The following is a 23,003-nucleotide window of genomic DNA, read 5'->3' as shown; positions in this document are numbered from 1 at the left end:
GACCCCATAGGTAAGTCGGAAAGGCGTCTCCCCGGTGGAGGATTGTGGTGTTGTCCTGTAGGACCATAAAACTGATGCGAGTTTGTCTGCCCATGCTCCCCTCTTTTGGTCAAGTCGTTTCTTAAGGCCTTGGAGGATGACTTTATTTGCCACTTCCACTTGGCCATTGGTCTGTGGGTGGTCTATTGACGAGAACCTTTGTTTTATTCCTAGGCCGGTAAAAAACTCACCAAACTTCTTGTCAGCAAATTGTGTCCCATTATCTGATATCGCGACCTCCGGGATTCCAAACCTGGAGATCACTTGCCTCCACATGAATTTTCGGCAATTTGCTGACGATATACTGGCCAACGCCTACGCCTCGACCCACTTGGTGTAGTAGTCAATGGCCACGATCACGTATTTGACCTGCCTGGGGCCTACCGAGAAGGATCCCAGAAGGTCAACCCCCCATTGGCTGAAAGGTCGGGGGGCCAAAAGCAAACTTAATTCTGCTACTGGGGTCCTATAAAAGTTGGCATTTTCCTAACACTTTTTTGCATCTTTTAACGAATTCTTAGGTGTCCGCCATCATTGAGGGCCAATAGTAACCGCCATCAATGTGGGGACCGCAACATCCTTCGTGGACCTCGCTCAAGACGTAGTCCGTTTGATCGGGGCGTAGGCACTTTAGAAGGGGTTGGTTCAGTCCTCTTTTGAACAGTTGACCCTGTGCTATCACGTACTTGGCCGCTTCCCTCCTTACCACCTTCGCAGCCTTTTCATCCTCAGGGAGTTTGGTGCACGGATCCCCACACTCCGTACAACTGAACCAGCAAGTGCACTGGGTCGTCCAAGCAATACCTGAGATGAGTCAGGATCGATCCCACGAGGATTGTCGGCTTGGATCAAAAGGCGGATAGAAAAGTTGTGTAGTTGTTTAAACGCATAAAAGTAAAATAAAGATAACGTTACTCAGTAATTGTGAATTCAATGATAATAAGATGGTTAAGGCTTTAGAGATGCTTTGTTCTTCTGGATCAATCCTTTCTTACTGTATACTCCAACTGTGAATGATTTCTTCTATAGCAGGCTGTATATGATCAACACCGGTTTGAGCGGCTGCCAATCTTCCTCTAGGCTGAACACCAGGTTTGGTGCGCATCCAGTCTGAATGAGGGTGAAGCTCCTGCAGTTCATCCCTTTGGTGATCCTACTCAAAATGCCACAGGCAAGGTCGAATCTTTCGGATTAGAGAATGATGTGCCTTGATTCTAGCCTTTACCACAAAGACTTTAATCTCCCCATACCTCGGCTGAACTGATGTCTCAAGAAGTCCCCAACGAAGTCACGGATTAGCTGTCTAAGAGACGTATCTTCAAGATAGTGGTTCATTGATATCCGATGAAAGACGCTCGCTGAACCCATGTAGAATAGAGATAACCTTGTGCTGGTTCAACTCATTTATAAGGTTGAAGAACGAAGATACATCTTAGGAGAGAATCAAACATGAGTTGAAATAGAACAGTAATGCTTCTATTAATCCATAAAACTCAGCAGAGCTCTTAACCTTAACCTAGGAGGTTTAGTTAGTCATACTGTTCATAATGGTGTTCGAAAATATGATATGCTGGAGAGAGATACTAAACATGGTTGATCTCCTCCTATAAATATTAATATAATAACTAGGGATTACAGAAATATGATAAGCTTAGGATTGTAGTGTGAAAATCCACTTTCGGAGCACACTTGGTGAGTGTTTGGGCTGAGTTTTAGTGTCTCCCACGTGCTAGGGGGCTTCTTGGGTGTTGAATGCTGGCTAAGGGCACCTTTATGGGCGTTGGACGCCAGCTGCTCCCTTTTGGGCGTCCAACGCCAAGAAGGGGGTAGATAGATGGCGTTGAACGTCAGTTTTGGGCCTTCATCTCCAAAGACAAGATGTATTATTATATATTGATGGAAAGCCCTGGATGTTAGCTTTCTATAGCCGTTGAGAACGCTTCATTTGAATCTCTATAGCTCCAGAAATGCTTTCTTGAGTGCACGGGGGTCAGATCCTGACAGCATCTGCTACGCTTTCCTTGCCTCTGAATCAGACTTTATCAAAACTCTCAGATTTCAGCCAGAAAATACATGAAATTGCATAAAAATACACAACATCAAAGTAGAATCCAAAAATGTGAATTTTGCACTAAAACCTATGAAAACTTGATAAAACTTAAATAAAACATAACAAAAACTATATGAAAATGATGCCAAAATGTGTATAAAATATTGCTCATCAGAGCTTCCCCTTCTCCAAGAAATCGGTAATTGGGTCCATCCGTGAGGGGATGACGGCTGCTTGGATTATGTGCAAAGTGACCGTTGGTTCCTTTACCAATCCTTGGATCAGGAATCGGTTTCCTGACCCTGGTTTCGTGCTTGCCAGCTTTGACAGGAGGTCGGCTCGGGTGTTCCTTTCTCTCAGAACGTGCTGCACCACGACCTCGTCGAATTCTTCACTCAAATTTTTTATCCTTTCCAAGTATTTCTGTAACAAAGAATCCATCGCTTGGTAGGTCCCATTGATCTGAGGGGTGACGGCTTGGGAGTCGCTGTTCACCTCTGCTTTGGATGCCCCAACTTCCTTTGATAAGAGTAGACCTCCTATAAGGGCTTCATATTTTGCCTAGTTGTTTGAGACTGGAAAATCGAACTTGATGGACTGCTCGTATATCATTCCAGTAGGGATTTTGAGGATTATCCCTGCCCCCCCCCAAACGGTTGGAAGCTCCGTCAACATGGAGTTTCCACCGTGTGTGCGGGATCTCGTGAGGGTCCCCGTTACCTCCACTAGGAAGTCAGCCATCGCCTGGGCCTTAATCGCGTGTTTGGGCTCATAATGCAGATCGTACTAAGACAGCTCAACTGACCAGGTCATCATCCGTCCTGCCAGGTCGGGTATTTGTAGAACTTGGCGAATCGCTTGATCCGTCCTGACGGTGATTCGGTGCCCCTGAAAGTACTGTCTCAACCTTCGAGACGAGATCAGGAGTGTGTAGGCTAGCTTTTCCAATTTGCTGTACCTTAATTTCGCGCCTTGCAGTGCTTTGCTAATGAAGTAGACCGGTTGTTGGGTCCTTCCTTCTTCTCGAACGAGGACGACTACCAAGGCGTGGTCTGTTACAGCTAGATATAGAAATAATGTCTCGCCATCCTTGAGCTTACCTAGGACCGGTGGTGCTGAGAGTATGTTCTTGAACTAGTTGAAAGCTTCTTCACAAGCCGGGGTCCATTCGAAGGCGATCCCTTTCTTCATAAGGTTGAAGAAGGGGAGGGCTTTGGCTGCCGATGCACCGAGGAAATGAGATTGGGCTGTAAGCCTTCCGGTCAACCTCTGCACGTCCTTGATGCAACCTGGGCTAGTCATTCGCAAAATGGCTTCACACTTGTCCTCGACCCCTCTTTGGGTTATCATGAAACCTAGGTCTTCCGATCGGCTGGTCTTCACCAATATATCATCCACGTATACCTCTACCGATTTCCCGATTAAATCGTTGAAAACCTTGTTCATCAGTCTCTGGTAAGTCGCCCCTGCATTCTTTAATCCAAATGGAATTACCTTGTAGCAATAAGTGCCTCCTGGCATTATGAACGCCGTTTTTTCCTCGTGTGGCCGGTGCAGCGGTATCTGGTTATACCCAGAGTACGCGTCCATGAAGCTCAGGAAACGATAACCTGCTGCTGCGTCCACAAAGGCGTCAGTGTTAGGAAGGGGGAAGGAGTCCTTGGGGCATACTTTGTTGAGGTCTGAATAGTCGACACATGTCCTCCACTTTCCGTTGGCCTTCTTGACAAGGACCACGTTCGACAACCATGTCGAGTAGTCCAGTTCCCTGATAAACCCTGCTTCCAACAAGCTGGCCGTCTGCTTGGCTACCTCGTTGGCTCTTTCCTGGGACATCCTTCTTCGTCTCTGGGCCACGGGCTTGGCATCCGGTCTCACGGCTAGTCGATGTGACATAAATTCGGGGTCTACTCCAGGCATATTGGCTGGTGTCCAGGCAAATGAGTCATCATTTTCTCTTATGGCCTTCATGAGGGGCTCTTTCAGGTTATGGGGGAGGTTCCTATTCACAAAAGTAAACTTGTCCTCCGTGTCTCCAACCCTGAATTTTTCCAAATCTCCTTCGGGCTCGGGTCTCGGTCTGTCGTCAACCCAAGCACCTAAGTCGGCCAGGAAGACCCCAGATGCTTCCTTTGATCTCTTTCTTAGGGAGAGGCTGGCATTGTCGCATGCAACCGACGTTTCTAAGTCTCCTCTAAGGGATCCCACCGACCCATCGTCAGTGACAAATTTCATGACCAAAAGCTTAGTGCATATCACAGCAGAGAATTCATTGATCGTTTTTCTTCCCAGGATGATATTGTAAGCCGTGGAGTCTCTCAGGATGACAAACTCCGCCATTACCGACCTCTTACCTCCTCCTCCGTCAATGCGAACCGGGAGGGAAACTACCCCGTCGGGCTTTATGAAGTTGTCCCCTAGGCCGACCACTCCGTGTTGGTGGGTTTTTAGATCGATTTTTCTCGGACTCCCAGGGCATCAAAAACGTTCTTGAACATGATGTTGGAGTCGGCTCCGGTGTCCACGAGGATTCGTTTCACCAGACCTGCTCCGACTCTTGCTGTGATCACCATAGGGGGGTTCTCCAGGGTGTCGTGGAACCATTTGTCCTATGGTCCGAGCGATATCCTTGGGGTTCTCCTAAACGAGGGCCCATGGTTAGTTGATGATACGACCAAGATCTTGGCGTCTTTCTTTGCTGCCGACTTCGACCTTGGTGCTACGTCTATTCCGATTACAACGTTGACGACAGTGAGGCTGCGGTCGTTGTCTTCTTCGGGCTCTTGTCTAGGCTTCACAGCCCGGCTTCTGTCGTTGTCAGATCAGTCGCGCTCTCGCCTCCTGGGTTTTCTTATAAACTGTGAGAACTCCGTCAGTTTGCGTTCGCAGATTGCTTATTCCAAAGCGTCCTTTAGGTCAAAGCAGCCCTGGGTCTTGTGGCCGAAACCTTTATCATAGTCGCAGTAGAGACTCTTGTTCCCACCAGTTCTGTCCTTGAGTTGGCGAGATTTTCGACAAGATGCCTTTGTCGGCTATTTGCTGGTATATCTCAACGATCGGGGCCGTCAGAGGGGTATAGTTTGTGAACTTTCCTACTCGAGGGAAAGGCTTGAAAGGTTTAGTCGATCCTCCGTCCTTGGAGTATTCTTTGGGCCTTTCCCCGTACCTGGATTGACGGGGAGGATGGTTGGTGGGCTGCCGTTTGTTGGCCGCCACCACCTGGATGACCTCCTCATCGTTGATGTATTATCTTGTAACGTTCTGAATTTCTTGCATGGTCCATACAGGCTTGGGGGTAAGGTGTTTCCTAAAGTCTTCGTTCGACAGCCCGTTCGTCAAACACAGGCTGGCCACCGAGTCGGTCAGGCCGTCCATCTCCAGACATTCATCGTTGAACCTGTCAAGATACTTCCTGGTCGGTTCTCCGTTTCTTTGGGTTACCCCTTGGAGGTTGATCGGGTGCTTTGCTTTGGCAATGCGCGTAGTAAATTGCGCTAAAAAGCTGTGAGTTGTGTCCGCGAAAGTCGTCACGGACCCTTGGGGGAGCGCGTTGAACCATCGGATTGCCGGTCCTGCTAGGGTTACGGGGAAAGCACGACACCTCACCTCGTCGCCCACACCCTCGAGGTTCATCCTAGCCTCAAAGGCTGTTAGGTGTTCCTGAGGGTCCTGGGTTCCATCATATCTCATGTCCGTAGGCTTATCGAAGTGCTTCGGTAGCCGGACCTCGAGAATGGAGTGGTGAAAAGGAATTGCTCCCATGATTATGGGGTTTCATCGCCTTCTCGGTCTCTCCCTGCTCTCTTCTCGGTCTTCCGCCTCAGCATGAGTCGCGAAGGGCCGAGTGTAGATTATGGGGTCTTGTCGTCTTCTCGGTATTTTCTTGCTTTCGCCTTAGCCCTCAGACTCTGCGCGGGTCGAGGGGGACCGGGAACCTGTTCTAAGTCTGACGTGGTTCCTCCAGGGGCTTCTTCTTCGGGTCTCCCCTCTCTTTTGAGGAGATCGGGCATGAGGTTGACTCGGGCCAGGTTGGTAGCGGTCCCTGGCCGCAAACTCCCTCTCAAGGTTTTGTACTCTGTGGCGCAACTCCTGCATGATTCTCACGTTATCGCCTCCCATCCCTCCAAAAGGATGCCTTTCTCAGGAACGGGAGGGGAGCTCGTCCCCGCGAGAGGGGGATATCGTGCGTTCGCGAGAGGAAGCTAAGGAGGCCACCCTGCTGGTTCGGTGAGCTCCCTCTTCCTCGCACGGGTTGCCCTCCTCTCGCCCTTCAACTGGCCCCAACAGGAAATCCATTTGTGCCAGAGGTCTCCACAGACAGCGCTAATGTTCGGTTGCTCGGGTATCGAACGGGTCGGATGTGCTAAATGTCCAGGGATGATGGAGAAATTGGGTTCGGATCACCTTCATGCGTCTGGATCTCCAAGACCAGTGTGTAGAGGAGAAGGTCGGAGTTCGAGATCCTCCCAGGTTGACGACGTGGAGTGAAAAGGGGGGATGCCACCTGCAAAGGGACTTCGACGCTCTAGTCAATGTCTGTACAAAGGCGACAGTTAGGATAAAGGTTAGGTGACGTACCTCTGGAGAGGGGTAGGACCCTCCCCTTATATAGTCTACACTAGGGTGGGTCCCACAGGAGCAAGCCAAGCTCCGAAGAAGCTTCGCCTCCCCAGCTGTCAGGTACCTCGCGAGAGGGGAGGTGACATCCGGGTCACCTTCCGGTTCGGGTCGTGTTGTCCCGTCGGGTCGACCGATACGTCGGGTTCGAGCAATGGGCCAACTGGACTGAGTCGGAACAGGTATTTTGTGACTCCATTCATTAATTTTATTGTTAGTTGTCACCAATTTTTCATTAGCTAGTGATAAAGTAATAACAAAAAATATTTTTCGTAAAAATAATTTGTCATTATTTTGCAAATTCTTGTAGTAAACGTTCTTTTTATTTTTTTTTCCGTAGATTAATTATCATTTTTAGATTGGAATAAATAATTTTGGGTAAGTGCTGGACCTCACTAAGTAACTTAGCAGGCTACTCCGAAGAATAAGAGGGATGATAACCATAGAGAACTTAGGATTAAGTGATTAACCGATTAAGGGTGTGTAAATTCCATTACTCTTATTAATTGCCTGTCTCTAACTTTTAGCCACTGAGCTATCATTAGTAGAGGATTAGCTGAAATCATATATTTATGCACATCCGGTTTTTACGGTATATGCTAACAAATTGACTTGTATTGAGAAAATTAAATAAGAGTTTAGTTTTAAATTATATATATTTTTGAGACACTTGTTAGAGATATCCAAGTTACTCATTAATAATGATATGTTAACCGTCATATATACATCGATGCATGGACCATACGTAGCATAGAGCACTATGTCTGAAATTCAAATTCCCAGATAATCTACTCTAGATTCGATTCCTATCATTTATGCGAAGAGAAAAGTATTATTATTCTATGTCAAGATTAAAAAAAGCGGCAAATCAAAATATCAAATCTTATTCTATCTCTTTACGCGTATTTGTACATATATTATATATTGCAAATATTACAATTACAATTATGAGGTAATAATAATATATTAACACGGAAGAAAAGAATGAATGAAATTTAGAAATGGAAGGAAGCATGATTTTAAGAGAGAGATAGAGAAAGAGAACAGCCACCAATATTCTCGCTGTATTAATATCCCGACAAATGGACAACATGTGTCACACAGATAGCAACTCATCTTTTCTGTAACAATTTTTCTATTCGATCCGTGCAATTGATCCATCACGGAAAATAATAATAATAATTTCTTTATTTTATTTTTATCAAAGAAATTCATTTGCTCTGGAGAATAATACATAGTTACATACCATGTACGACGTATAAAGGAAAAGTCTAGAAAATCAGTAGATTTGTTCAAATTTGGCCAGCAGTTAGCCAGTAAAATAAAAATGAGTGATTTTTTACTATTAAATAAAATCTTATACCATTAAATATATTATTGATAACTAATTGACGGCTACAACTTATAAAATTTACTGGCCCTAGCATTCCTCACATATAAATATTAATATATATTTATAACACTATTTTAATTTACTGAGATCCAAACACAGTTATATATTAGTCCATCTTTCCCATAATAATTGGAGTGGAATAATATATATAATTGATCATCATGAATTGAAATTATTCTCGATTGTCCTACCTCTCTCATTATTCTTAAAAATGATAATAACAGAGAACAAATCCCAGAAACAAAGAATACCAAAATGGCAAAATCTAATAATAGCTAGCTAGCTAGCCTACAATACAACACGTCTAACATTTTTCTGAGGGGGGAGGGGAAATAATTGCACTTTGATCCATTATTTTTTCAAATTAACAAAGGGTGGTGAATAAGAGAAATAGTGAGGGGTTATTAGGAAAAAGTAAAGGAAAAGAAGGGGAATGATGATGGAGAAGTCAAATAAAGCCAAGAAACAATAATAAATGGGAGGAGTTAAGATAAGAGGAACTTGTTAGAAAGCTCTCTTATTCATTCATAAACATGTATTCCCAGGTTGAAAGGGGAACAAATAAATTGGATTTCATTTTTAAGAGAGAGAAATTGCAAAATGTCCACTACGATAAATACTAGATTGGTCCAAAGAAATAAATTGACAAGTCAAACTTAAAAATCAAGGAGGGAGTACTTTATAAAAGAAAGTTGGTGAGTATTCAAGGGGATAAGTAATTTAATAATTCATGACATAAATGGTTCAAGCTCTATCTTCTTAGGTCCTTTTTAATTTATTACGTTGGTCCCCAAATTTAATTACAACAATATAAATAAATAAACGACACTAAATGGCTCAGTGATCCAACATATTTTAGAGCTTGTGATGGTTGGATCGTTGGATGGGTAGCTTCTCCAAAAATAACTTGGAAAGTGACCAGACGAGACAGAAAGCAAATGGTGTGCACCCAAAAGAGAAACTTGAAAAGTGAAGCACTTAGTGAGCCATCAAAAAGGGAGAAAGAAAGTTAAATAAAGATGGTATTGATAACAAGATCCCCTCAGCATACGAAAGGTTGGTGTCTATTCCACGTAATTTATGCACCTGTTTTTAGTAATGGTTTAGCTAAAAGATATTATAGTATTCAGCTTGGTATTATTATTTACGTGTTAACAGTTAAATTAATTTCTAAAAGATAGATATTTTTTTAGTTTATTTATAATATATTTTGTTAATTAAATTAATTTTTAAAAAAATTTAAATTAATTATATTTATTTTTATTATTTTATTAATAATTTTTGTCAATTAATAATATACAATGTCAACTAATAGCATATATAATATTTAGCATATTTAATTAGACATTGATTAAATATAATTATAAAAATATATCAATTTATTAAATTAAAATTAAAATTTATATAATTAAATAAATAAACTAATTTAATAAATTTTTATAAATATATTTTATCAGCGTCCAATTCAACTTATTAAAACCAAAGAAAAAAGGAGAATGGAGGTAAAAATTGTATGCTAACAAAATGGTGAGTTATCAAACTCACTAATTCTAGAAGAATGTATTATGTGAGAATAAGACAAAATAAAATGAATTAACTATTGGTTGGTTGGGCTTTATTGTTGTGAATGAGCTTATCTTTATATTTTATTTGGACTGTTTGTTGTTTATGTTCGAATAATTAACGTTTCAGTCGTGGATAAATTTGAAAAAAGATCCACCCTTAAAAGATTAATTTGACTATTAATTTATTATTTTTATTTTGTATTATTAGGAAATAATAAGGAAGTTATACAACACTAGCGATTAACAAATTTTAAGATGATATAGGTCTTCTAAAAATTGAAATACACTTTGGGTCTAAAAGCAAGAGACTCTTTTTCGTCATCCATTCCATGCAAGACATTTGAGTATAATTGCTTGATTGGCGAGGATTTGTGATTTTGAAAGATGCTTGGAATAGTTGAATATAACAGTACTAGTGGAAGTTTGTGGCATAACATGATCGAAAAAGGAAATTTTTCTAAAATAAAAAATTAGTAGAATAAATAAATAAAACATTTAATCACTACTGAATTTATAATTTTCATTGTATGTAAATCTTATTACCTTGATTTAAGAATAATTAACATTTTATTTTCTCACTTAGTTTTAGAGAATCTTTTTCCAAAATCCAAACACAAGTATTCAAGACCTAAAAGATATTTTTTTTCCCCTAATATATTTTGGGCAATAAAAATTACATTACAAATGATAAGGGAAATTGGGTTAATTTCTGGATTAAGATCAAAATGAAACTTATTGCATTTTCGAACTCATGTCTCATGGCTGAGTGATGGAGCTACATTGCCAAAAATAGAGTTAGCACAACCTTGGGTATGTGAGTCAGTTGGTGGGACTGTGGCACATGTTATATTCCCTGCAAATATGCAATTCAGAATAATTGTTTGTCCAAATGAACAATTATTTTGAAGCAGAGGTAATATATAACAGTGCAGCTTTGGCTACATATCAACTTGATCAAAGTTAATTGATCTATCATCAAAATCAAAGTCTGATTGATGTGGCCAGTCTGCTCATCATTGCAAGACCTACAAAAACGAAAAAGACAAGCAATTACATCATCTACACAGTGAGAAGCTTACACTTCATCTCCAACCACATTGAAAAACCTGAGATTCTTTAATCTTAGAAATTTAAGCTCATTTAGCTCTAATACCATATCTTCCAGGGTTATCTCTAACTTGGAAATATTTGAGACAATATATATGGGAGAAAAAAAGGAAAGAGAAAGGAGAGGGAGGATAATGCATTCATGGACAAAAAATGAAGTGGTCTCAGAATTTAATCTTTCAAAAATTTCATTGCAAGGGAAGGCTATGTAAAAGATGGCACAAAGTTATACATACCTTCAATCATCCTGTAGAGTGATGACCACCAACTGTGAGGATATTTGGTATCGGTCTAAAGATTCCTTGATTTCTCTATCATGCTTCCTTTCCAAAACCCCCTGCAAAGTTAACACAGCATCCCTTGTTTTCTTGATTATGCTATTCTCTTCTTCCACTTCCAATCTTTTTAGGTCAGTCTGTGATGAGATGAGACTGACGGCAAGGGCAAATTGAGCTGCAGCAGCCCAGCGAGACGAAGCAAGCCATTTTTTCTGGCCATCATTATGCTTACTCTCTTCCCTATCTGACTTACTCCCGAGTGCTAAGCTGCGTAGATATTGGGCATTTGCGGCTCCTGTACTTTGCACCATCTTAGAGAACGAACTGCCTTCATTTGATAGCAGTTCTTCAGGGGTATCATATTCAAGAACCTTTAAACATAAGAAGCTAGCATCAGTATTATTTTATGTTGTATAATTACGATTAGTATTACTTACATTAGTGCCAAAGGATAACCATATTATAAGATTTAACCAGCAGTACCATATAAATACAGTGCTTACCTTACCACCATCGAGCAAAAGAATCCGATCACAGTCTATGATGGTGTTAAGACAATGAGCAATGATGAGCATGGTGCACGATTTAAATTCCTCTCGAATTGTTTTCTGTATGAGGGCATCTGTTCTAACATCTACTGCTGCAGTGGCTTTGTCAAGTACTAATATCTTTGATCTACGCAATAATGCCCGAGAGAGACTCAACAGTTGCCTCTGCCCAACACTGAAGTTATCGCCTGCCTCAGAGACCTAAACAAAGTACATTTTCATAAATATTATATTGCTTTCAATAAAACATCCCTTATTGACCATTGTAAAAATACTCAGCAATAGAAATGGTTCTGTACAAAAAAAGCCAGAGTGTAATCAAGGAATCATAATTTACCTCAGCATCCAGCCCCAAAGAATTCCTCCGAATCACATCCTTCAAATGTGCCCTCTCCAGAGCCTCCCAGAGGTCAGCATCATTGTGTTCATTAAAAGGGTCAAGATTAAACTTTACCGTTCCTACAAAATATTAAATTAAGCTTAATATAAATACAATTACATAAATTCAAAGATTAATATGCTTCACAATTTACAGAGTAAAAATTATAAAAATCAACAACACAATCATATATCTAGCAGAGCAAAACATCACTTATTATTGCTTTCCAGTTTTGACATCACAAGTATTCCAATCTTCACTCAAGTAGATCAACGAATTTCTTAACTTTAATGTTAACATATTTATCCTTATTTTCTCATTCTTTTTTTTTTTTCCCTTACTGTATTTTATAAAAATCAAATGATCAATAACCTTTAATATGTGGCTCTAAAATGAGTTAGAATTCCCTTCCTGCCCAAAAGATTCTTTCCACTTATGGCCAAAACAGATCTCTTAGCTTTAAAAAATTCAAGATCTACAGTCCATTTTACCATAAGTAAAAATAATAATAATAATAATAAAAGAAATAAGTCCATTCTTACAACATTATTGTTTAACATACTCTTCCCTCTGGTCAGTTGGTAACTTGGAAACAAAAGAACAGAATCCCAGCCTAAGTTGCCAATATGAAAATACGATGGAAAATATTATATCTTAAATATACCTGAAAACAAAACAGGGGACTGTGGTATAATGCCAAGAACTTTACGCAAATCAGCTAGCCCAAACTTTGCAATATCACAATCATCAATTAATATTCTTCCTCTTTCCAATTCCACAATTCAAAATAAAGCATTAAACATGCTAGATTTTCCAGCTCCTGTCCTTCCTACAATGCCAACCTTATCGCTTGGAAAAATTGTGAAATTCAAGCCATGAAGGACAGGAGGAAGTTCAGGCCTGTATCGAAGTACAACATCCTAAAATCTAATTGATCCAGATGAGGGCCAGCCTGGAGGGGGGCGACTATCCTCAATGATGGATGGTGCCTCTGAAGGCAAATCTATATAAGTGCCAACACTCTCAACAGCATTTAGACTATTCTCAGCCAAACTAGCAAGCCTGAGCACACCAGTAAGCAAACTGGTAATGTTCAAAGCATAACTAAGTAGGAAACCCATGGTGGATGAAAATTGCTGCTGGTTCTCGGCCCTCCCATTCTGCATTACCGCAAAGGTTGCAGTAAACCATATCATGAGACCTCCCAGAGTTTCCAATCGAATTGCAAGCCATCGATTTCCACTCATGTTCACCAGAGTGAATCGTATGTTGTTGTCCATCGACTTTCCATTGATATCAGCCATGCGGTCATAAGCCTTGTAAGCACACATTGTTGATAGACCATTAAGTGCTTCTCCAAATTGTGCATAAACAGGGGATCTACAAATTGAATCTAAGCGCTTTACTTCACGGGCGGTGCTCTATATAAATGAATAAAATGATGCTCACATGAGTTGCTCAAATTCAATATCACAAACAGAATAATAAATTCTACTACTAAAATTTGTGAGAAAACCAGAAAAAAAAAAAGAATTAGTGATAATAATCTAGAAATTATTTCAACTAATCTAGAAATTATTTCAACTCGCATAAGGGTCAGATTTTGGGTGCATTAAACCAATCATCCATAGCAAAATTGCGTAAGGTACAAATGCTGGTTTAGTAACAATCATCCATGGCAAAGCCCAATAATAATAATAATAATAATAATAACAATAATAATAATAATAATAATTGCAAAAGGTACAAAGGATGGTTTATGATATAAAAGGTAATTAGACCAAACTGCTTCATAGTTATTGATGATGGATACTAAAAACTATATGTCAACTTGAGCTTATCAGCACTACACAAAAGTTGACCATCTTAAGTCAAGAAAAATATAGATAGGAATAAAATTAGACGAGCTTAATCCAGGTAACGTGAGGGTTTACTTTTTATTTTTTAAGTTCTAACCAGAAACTTATATTCAAACACATGAATATGCATAACAAATTGACAACAAACAGTTCATAAGTAATGCAAATAATAATATAATGCTTTCCATTTGCCAGAAAGTAGTAACAATGGAATATATGTACGATTTGTTCTGTCAGAATGCAAATCTGAGTTGATTGCTTGATTTCCTATTACTATGAAAAATTAAATTTAACCAACAAGCAAAATTCCATCATCCTGAAATCTGTTGTCTCTCATGAGTGCTGTCAGATGCTTCAAAGAATGTGAAATTTCAGCATAATTAGGATGTGATATATCACCTGCAACAAATGAGTTTGTCTTTTGTCCTACAACAATCCAGCTACACCCAGGCATCTTTTGGATTTCTTTCTGTATCATGGTTCTCCTCAAAGATCTAGCTTCATTCCAATGTCCTGATGCAGCATACATATTAGAAAGCAATACATATGGGGAAGAATTGTCAGGTTCTAACTTAATAAGGTTCTTAGCTGCTCGCTCTCCCCTTATATCATCACCATGAATTCGGCAAGCTCCCAATAAATTGGCCCAAATCATAGCATTCGGTTCGACATTTAGTTTGTCGATGAACTCTTCAGCTTCTTTGAGATTACCCCAGCGACCAAGAAGATCCACAATGCAAGCATAGTGATCAGCCCTGGGTTCAATGCCATAACAGTTCACCATGAGATCAAAAATTTGACGGCCCTCGGAAACCCACCCTGCATGGCTGCAAGCAGTGAGCACTCCGAGGAATGTGACATCATCTGGTGTAACACATGAGTGAGCCATCTCATTGAAGACCTTCAGAGCGCTTTCTGCATGACCATTTTTTGCAAATCCAACTATCATTGAGTTCCAAGAAATCACATCCTTTTTAGTACCCATTTCTTCAAAAACTTGCACAGCACTTTTTACATCCCCACATTTAGCATACATGTCTATGAGTGCACTGCTGGTTAACTCATCCAAGTCAAAACCAGTATGGAATATTAGAGAATGTATCTCTTTCCCATCTTGCAATGCCGATAAGAGAGCACAAGCTCGAAGAACTGAAACAAATGTTGCTTGGTCAGGGAACATACTGTTGTCCCGCATTTCTCGGTATGAATTTATGGCCTCGTAACAGCAATCATTTTGAGTATACCCAGAAATTAAAGCAGTCCACATAACAATGCTTTTAAGGTTCGAAAACTCTGAGAAAAGTAAGTTGGCATCTGCAATCCTTTGTGAGTCCATATACATGCCCAACAAAGAGGTACCTAAGAACTCACTACCACATAAAAGACCCCTCTTAACTATAGCACAATGGATCTGCAACCCTAGATTTACCTGAGAACCCTTACAAGCATCTATCAGGCTTGCAAATGTAATTTCAGATGGCTTGAGCCCCAATGCCAGCATATCACTAAAAAGATTAATAGCTTCTTTTATATTTTTCAGAGCATATCCTGAAATCAGAGCATTCATGGATACCACACTCCATTCAGGCATGTTAGAATAGATTTTTCGTGCATCTTCAATGGACCAGCATTTAGAATACATGTCAATAAGAGAACTTCCAACAAAAAGGTTTGTTTCTAATCCCAACTTAACTGCCAGGCAATGGAACTGCAATCCTGCTTCTAATAGCTTAACATTTCCACAAGCGCTAAGTATGCTTGCCAAAGCTACCTCGTCAGGTACTATGCCATGTAACCTCATTTTGTTGAACATTTTGAAAGCATCAGTTTCCTCTTCTTCCTGCACGTATCCAACAATAATGGCATTCCAAGAAATGTTATCTCGGGTTTTCATGCGCTCAAACTGTTTCCTAGCTTCCTTCAAAGCCCCAGCCTTGGCATACATATCTACCAATGCATTGTTCACAAATAAATTGTTTGCAAAACTTCTCTTGATAACAACTGAATGCACCTGAGGACCAATTTCTAAGCTTTCAAAACAAGCACATGAACTCAAAATGCTAGTGAAGGTAAATTCGTCCGGTTCAATGGTACGTCGTGTCATATCAAGGAATAGCTCCATTACATGATTGAAATAACCATTCTGTGCATAAACTCCCAGCATGGCATTCCAAGTGACCATATTTTTCTCAGACATGACATCAAATACTTGCTTTGCAGCATCTAACATTTCGCACTTCCCATACATACTGATCAAAGAACTTCCCACATATATACTAGAACCCAAACCTTGTTTGATAGCCTCTCCATGGACTAGTAACCCATAATCCAACGCAGCTAAGCTGGCAATCGCACTAAGAACACTTGCCAGCGTGGACCTTGAGGACTTTATACCACACTTCCTCATTTCGAGAAAGAACTCAATGGCCTCCTTATGATGGCCGCTCTTAGCATGACCAGAGATCATCGCATTCCATGCCACAACATTGCTAGTGTGCATGTCTCGGAACAATTTACAGGCATCATCCAGCTTACCCAAATTCACAAGAGCATTGAGAACAGTCACAAAAACCACCTGGTCAGGAGAGCAGCCAGCTATCTGCATTTTGTCAAACACCTGAAGGGCGTCCTGCGGCAGCCCGGCTCGAACATAACCCGAAATCAAAGCCGTCCAAGAAACATTGTCCAAGTGGACTGCGGCGTCAAATATGGCGCTAGCATGGCGGAGAAAGCCACATTTGGCATACAGATCGATAAGAGCACCCTGGCAGAACGGATTGGACTCAAAACCTGCCTTGATCACGCAGGAGTGAAGCAGCGTGCCGAATTCAACATTCCTGAGCTTTGAACAAACAGAGAGAGCTATAGCGAGCGTGAATTGGTCAGGCAACTGGCCAAAACGCATCATAGAAACGAAACAACGGAGTGCATTTTGGAATAACCCCTGCCTTGAGTACATGGAAATGATAGAATTATAAGCGGATAAATGTCTCTGACGGGGATGGAGCTGGTGGAAGAGCCTCTGAGCGAAAGGGACATTGCCGGCAGCGGCGTAGAGATCGATGGTGGCACTTGCGAGGAAGCCATCAGAGGAAATGTCGTGTTTGATGGCGTGTGCATGAACAACTTTGGCCATTTCCCCGTCGCCGTGGTTGGGAATATTGTCGAACACATGGTAGTCGTGATGGTGATGGGGATTAGTTTTAGTTTGTTGTAAGCGGAAGCAAATGCGGAGAAGGTCTTCGTAGACTTGTGAGATGGAAGGAGGAGAAGGGGAAGAGCAGTGCTGAATGGTGAGTGAATAAGGTCTTAAGAATAAGAAACCTTGGACATGAGGTGCAACTGCAAGACGCATCGACAAACAAACAAAACCACCTTGTTAATGCTTCTATTGCATAGATGCGTATTGCGTGCTGTGAAAATGAAAGAAAGGAATTGGGTAAGGGTCCTATTTAAAGAAAACAGTTAGCGGCTAATCACATTTTAGTCCATATAAAATGTTGCATCACTAATTCACTATATGTTAATCTTATTATTTTAAAAGACTTAAATCATAACGCAAAAGACAAATTTTATAATCTTCCTTAAGGACTAAAGTAATAACATGGAAAGATAAACTTGTAACTATTTCAAATCAATAGGTAGGGGTGGGCATGGTTTGGATTTTTAAAAATCCAAACTGGATCCACTTCAAAACCAGTTTTGTGGTTCATGAAACCAAACCAGAACTGGATTAAAGAGAGAAACCGGTTTTGAAAAAATAAAAACCGGTTTAAATCCAGTTTTTTAATATCCAAATCTAAAATCCCGTTTTTTTTTTAAATTCAGTTTTAAAACTAGATTTTTTAACCAAAAATCCAGTTTTAAAACCAGTTTTTTCAACCAAAAATCCAGTTTTAAAACTAGTTTTTAAAAATCCAATTTCCAAACCAGATTTTTTAACAAAAAAAATCCACTTTTAAAACCAGTTTTTAGAAATTCAATTTTCAAAACATAATTTTTTTAAAAGTAAAATTAATACTAAAGTCATTTTAAAGTGTATAGGTTCATTACAACTAGAATTTGGTTCTTTATAAATCTAACGACAATAGCTAATCTATATAACATTTAATCATTCTCAAAATATCAAAAGGATACCACCAAAAACTCTCTCAAACAACAACCACAAAATATCAAAAGATGCCAAGTTGCCAACAAAATCATCAAACAACCACAACCTTTGAGGAAAATATATCTGCAAATAACAAAATATACCTTTATCATTTTGAGACAAATCTTTAAATGAAAGTATTAAACCATATTTACAAAATTCTTAGCCCTGAAACAGGTTCAGGTACCTAGCATGCTACCTTGTCAAATATGACACATGAGAATTCCAGAGGCATATCAGAGGATTCCGAAATCCCAATGAATTGTGAATTGGTACTACGTGAACAAATTGGTGAATACATGAAACTATGACTATAACAAAATCTAAAAGACAATACTAATTTACATAAAAGCTACCTAAACATATTTATCAATATCTAAACTAGGAAAATGGGACAGAAAATATAAAATAAAAGGCAGGTAGGTTTAGAATTGGAAGGTTGAATCTTATTATCTGATTCTTTGGCTTTTAAAGCAATTATTATACTTCCTTACATTAGTTTCAATAGAAAAAATGATCAAAGAGCAACAGAATCTTGAAGCAAATTCAACCTTTCAAGCTAACATGACAGCACAATTGCGAATAAAAGGATTCAGATTTATGCTGCCACATACAATTCTTGTCCACTTCAATTTCTCAATTGTTGGATCAGGGCAGCAAGTGTAAATACTATTGATCCCATTAATTAGAAATTGAAACAAAATCTAAGCACAAGAAGCTCTATGAGGAATTGCCAATGCATGATGTTAATTAGACAACATAGGATGGGAAACATAAGATGAATGAATAACAATAATAAAATCATATCTTGTTCCTAAATATAAAAACACAATCACAATCAACGCAGACTAAGTATGAAAATCATCAAAACAATGTTCAGACCATCTCAGCCCAGTTTCTCATCAAAACAGCAATTCCATCATAAACAGCAAACTAACTCAGCAACAATCAAAACCTAACAATCTAAAGAAAATCATCCTAACCTAACTACCTATAATCAACTAACAGCAACTAATCTAACTAAGCTAATTAACCAAAATCAACTAATTAACCAAAATTAATCAAACTTAATAAAAATAAAAAGGAAAATGGACAAAAACCTGGAAGCAGAGAACTAGAACAGGGCAAAAAGAAAGGGGACAAGGGTATTGCAGCGACGGTGGATGGAGGACGCTGCTACAGGCGGCGCCGGCGTGATGGAACTGCGTTGGAACTCTCTAGAAAGAAGAGAAACAAGAGCTACTGCTTGTTCTGGTTCAGTGAAAAACAAAATCTGCAATACAATCAATTGCAAAATCAGACACGACAACCCAAAATTCCTCTAGAAGAAGCACGAGCAGAGGAAGACGACACAGTTGAAGGAGAAGTGCCGAAGGAGAAGACGACACGGTTGATTTGTGCATATGTAGTGTGAACTGGTTCAGTGGTTCACAGAATTGGGGTTTTTTTAAATTTTGGATCCTAATTCGGATTTGGATCCTAATTCGGATTTGGATCCGGATCCGGATTTAGATTGGTTAAATGGTTTGGATTAAAAACCAAACCATAAAATTGATGCAATTTGGTTTGGATTTTTTTTTATTTAAAACTGGTTTTTTTAAAATGGTTTGGTTTGGATTGAGTTTAGAATCCAAGATTTGGATTTTTTTGCCCAGCCCTATCAATAGGTTAGGTAATAACAATTTTAAGGACGGTGACACTTACATTTCAGTAGTATCTTTTTAAGGAGTATCAAAAAAGGATGGTACTAAAATAATTACAATAGAAGTAAAGTTATTCCCCTGTTTTATAGGCGCCAATGCAATTAGAACAATAATTTAGGCTTTAAAAAACATATTGGAATGTGCATCTAATAGCTTCAAAGTTCCACCAGACAATTTAAGCTTTAATTACAATTAATAACTTCAAACCTAAAGGTCAAAGAACTGAAAGAAGGAAGCTACTTCAAATGCAATTAGACCAAAAACTATAAAAAGCTTATAAAATTGATTCATATTCAGTCGTTCCAAGTTCCACTTAAAATAAAAACACAAAAATACTCCCAAAAAAAATGGGCATAGTGATTATTCCTATTTCCAAATGCAATTATTAGATAATGTAACCCTATTACAAGTACTCTATAAAATTTTCAATTTTGAGTCATTACCATGCTTAGGTAATAATAATAGTTTTGTCCATAGTTATCAGAACCGAACCGGCAATCAACCCGGTCATATGACTGGGTCACCAAATTACTGGTTCAACCGGTGGGTCACTGATTCACCCAGTTGACCCGGTCATAATTAAAAAAATTATAAAATTATATAAATAAAATTAAAAGTATGTATTAAAATTTAAAATGTAAGTCTTTACAAACATAATAATAATAATCAAATATTAATTTTGCTCATATTTATGCCTGAATCTCTATAGACAAATAAAAGATGAGAAATGCTATTCCAACAAAAGGTTTGTTCATATTTATGCCTGAATCTCTGTAGAAATATTACATAACCTATATACTCCTTCAGTTGTGGACTTGTGGCCACCTAGACAGATAAAAACAGCTAATAATGTTATATATACTGAAAAGAAAAAAATTAATACTCCATCTTGAAAATGGCCTAACTAAAAATAAAGAGTACAAAACACCTCGTTCAAAGATAAGACTTCAGAGACCATTTAAGATATAATGATATATACTGCAAAGTGAAATTACACCAACAGACATATTCAAAATGATCCAACATTTATATAAATTTATTACCAATAAATCTATAAGGAACCTAAAGAAAGATAACAAATTTGTACAAGAAGATCCTTAGCTGAATGTCCGAGAATTAACAAGTAAATGATCCCAAAACTACACCCAAGATGAACTATCAACACCTAATGCAGCATAAAATCACAATCCAGTTCAAAATAGATCCAATTACAAGAAATACACACTTCAAACAGGTAACCAACAATTCTACACCAAAAATCCAAACGCATAGTTTGAACTTAATAGGATCGGATCAGATCTAATGATCTCAAATCAAACTACAGACAAAACAAATACAAAGTTTTGACTCAAAACCAGAATTTATAATCGGGAAAATACTATCAAAGAAAATATATGGAAGCAACAAACAGCATTTAATTTGATTTCCATTTTAGCATTCAGTAACAAACATTACAAAACAGCAACAAGTAATCCCTAATCACACTAAACCTGAAATCAATAAAGCTAACATATCATAATCCCTAATTACAAAATAGCAACAATTAATTCCTAATCCATTTTTAGCAGCAGCAAGAAAATTTCAACAAAACTGTTAGGAATTAAAAAAAGAGCAGCAGCACAAAATCAACTATTTGATTTTCATTAATCCATTCACAACTTCACATTCAAAAATCAGCAAACAGAGCATAAAAGGAAGAGAAGAACCGAAGAAGTGAAAGCAGTGCCACTAACCTTCGACGGAGACACGGACGGCGACCGGCGAAACGACGGCGAGCTGCTCCAAGCCTCGAACAGAGAAGCCAGGGAGGACGGGGACAGGGGGAAGGAGGACGCCGAGCTACAAGAGAGGGCCTGGGCTACAAGAGAGGACGCGGAGGCGCCGACAGCATGGACGGCGGCGGCACTACGGCAGAACCGTTGCAGGGAGAACCTAGGGTTTGGTTGGGTGATTTTGAACTTTGCTTCAGAGTTCAGAGAGACGAAGCAAGCGTTGATGAAAGATCTGGGCCGAAGCTGAAACCCTAAACCCAGACTCACGGCGGAGGAAGCGTTGATGGTCGAAGCAGGAAGACGAGCTTAGCGCGACAGAGCTTGCGACGAGCTTGAGGCGGCGACGCGAGCTTGAGGCAGCAACGAGCTTGAGGAGCCGGCGACGAGCTTGAGGGAGACTGGGAGAGAGTGGCGAGAGAAGAGAGAGGTGAGATGGGTGTTGGTTCAAGGTTAGGGCGCCACAATGCAGGGGAGTAAGTGATGGTGAGAACGGCACCGTTTTCGTTTAAAAAAAAAAATCGGCCCGGGTCATATGAACCGGTCAAAGTCACCGGTTTTCATGAAATCCGACCGAATCGAACAGGTTTTCACCGGGTTTATTGCTTAAATGGTTTGACAAATAACTCGGCTCGGTTAGATGATCGAATGACCTGATTTCCGATCGAATCGGTCGAGTCGAGCCGGATTTGATAACTATGATTGATAATAAGATCCCCTCAGGATACGAAAGGTTGGTGTCTATTCCACGTAATTTATGCAGTTGTTTTTAGTAGGTTTAATTACTCTGTTGGTTCTTATAGTTTCGCAAAATTTTTAATTAGGTTCCTGTACTTTTTTTTCTTTTAATTGAGTCTTTGCACCAATTTTTTTTTTAATTAAGTCTCTACATTTTTTTTCCTTTTATTTGGGTCCTATACTAATTTTTTTTTTAGTTAGGCCCCTATAAAATTAAGCCAATGATTTCTAAGAGGGATCTAATTGAAAAAAAAATTTAGTGCAGGGACTAATTAAAAGAAAAAAAAGTATAGAAAACTAATTAAAAATTTTGCAAAACTATAAAGACTAATAGAATAATTAAACCTTTTTCAGTAATGGTTTATCTAAAAGATATTCAACTTGGTATTATTTCCGTGTTAATAGTAAGATTAGTTTCTAAAAGATGAATTATTTTTTAAATTTGTTTATAAAAAATTTTGTTAATTAAATTAGTTTTTAAAAAATTATAAATTAATTATGTTTATCTTTTTATCATTCTATTAATATTTTTGTCAATTAATTATAAGAAACGTCAATTATGGTCAGCGTCTAATTCCACGTATTAAAACCAAAGAAGAAAGGAGAATGGAGGTAAAAATTGTATGCTGACAAAATGATGGTTATCAAACAATAATTCTAGAAGAATGTATTATGTGAGAATGAGACAAAATAGAATGAATTAACAATTGGTTGGTTGGGTTTGTTGTTGTGAATGAGTTGATCTTTGTATTTTATTTGGGCTGATTGTTGTTTATGTTCGAATAATTAACGTTTCAATCGTGAATAA

At 39.0% G+C, this 23,003-nt stretch overlaps 1 protein-coding gene and 1 pseudogene across 2 annotated transcripts; both read right to left on the bottom strand.

The window, feature by feature from the left end:
• Nucleotides 1–5,335: 5,335 nt before the first annotated feature.
• LOC107619904 (uncharacterized) lies at nucleotides 5,336–5,851 on the bottom strand. Its single transcript, XM_016322140.1, has one exon. It carries the CDS (start codon nucleotides 5,849–5,851, stop codon nucleotides 5,336–5,338), a length of 516 nt encoding a protein of 171 aa, XP_016177626.1.
• Nucleotides 5,852–10,284: 4,433 nt separating this feature from the next.
• LOC107615334 (pentatricopeptide repeat-containing protein At3g09040, mitochondrial-like) lies at nucleotides 10,285–21,920 on the bottom strand (annotated as a pseudogene). Its single transcript, XR_015902709.1, has 7 exons — nucleotides 21,422–21,920; nucleotides 19,086–19,258; nucleotides 14,235–17,248; nucleotides 11,935–12,056; nucleotides 11,553–11,798; nucleotides 11,008–11,420; nucleotides 10,285–10,689 (listed from the first exon to the last, which is right to left on the bottom strand). The product of XR_015902709.1 is annotated as a pentatricopeptide repeat-containing protein At3g09040, mitochondrial-like (transcript).
• Between the last annotated feature and the right edge of the window lie 1,083 nt (nucleotides 21,921–23,003).

Source organism: Arachis ipaensis, chromosome B10, assembly GCF_059453495.1.
Source record: "Arachis ipaensis isolate K30076 ecotype BB chromosome B10, ASM5945349v1, whole genome shotgun sequence".
NCBI classification, from domain to species: domain Eukaryota; kingdom Viridiplantae; phylum Streptophyta; class Magnoliopsida; order Fabales; family Fabaceae; genus Arachis; species Arachis ipaensis.
Note: the sequence above shows the minus strand (reverse complement) of the source record. Positions and strands in the feature narration are given on the sequence as shown.

Bases quoted from the DNA above. Each gene is read 5' to 3' on its own strand.
- LOC107619904 (XM_016322140.1), bottom strand. From the start codon at position 5,851: ATGGGAGCAATTCCTTTTCACCACTCCATTCTCGAGGTCCGGCTACCG.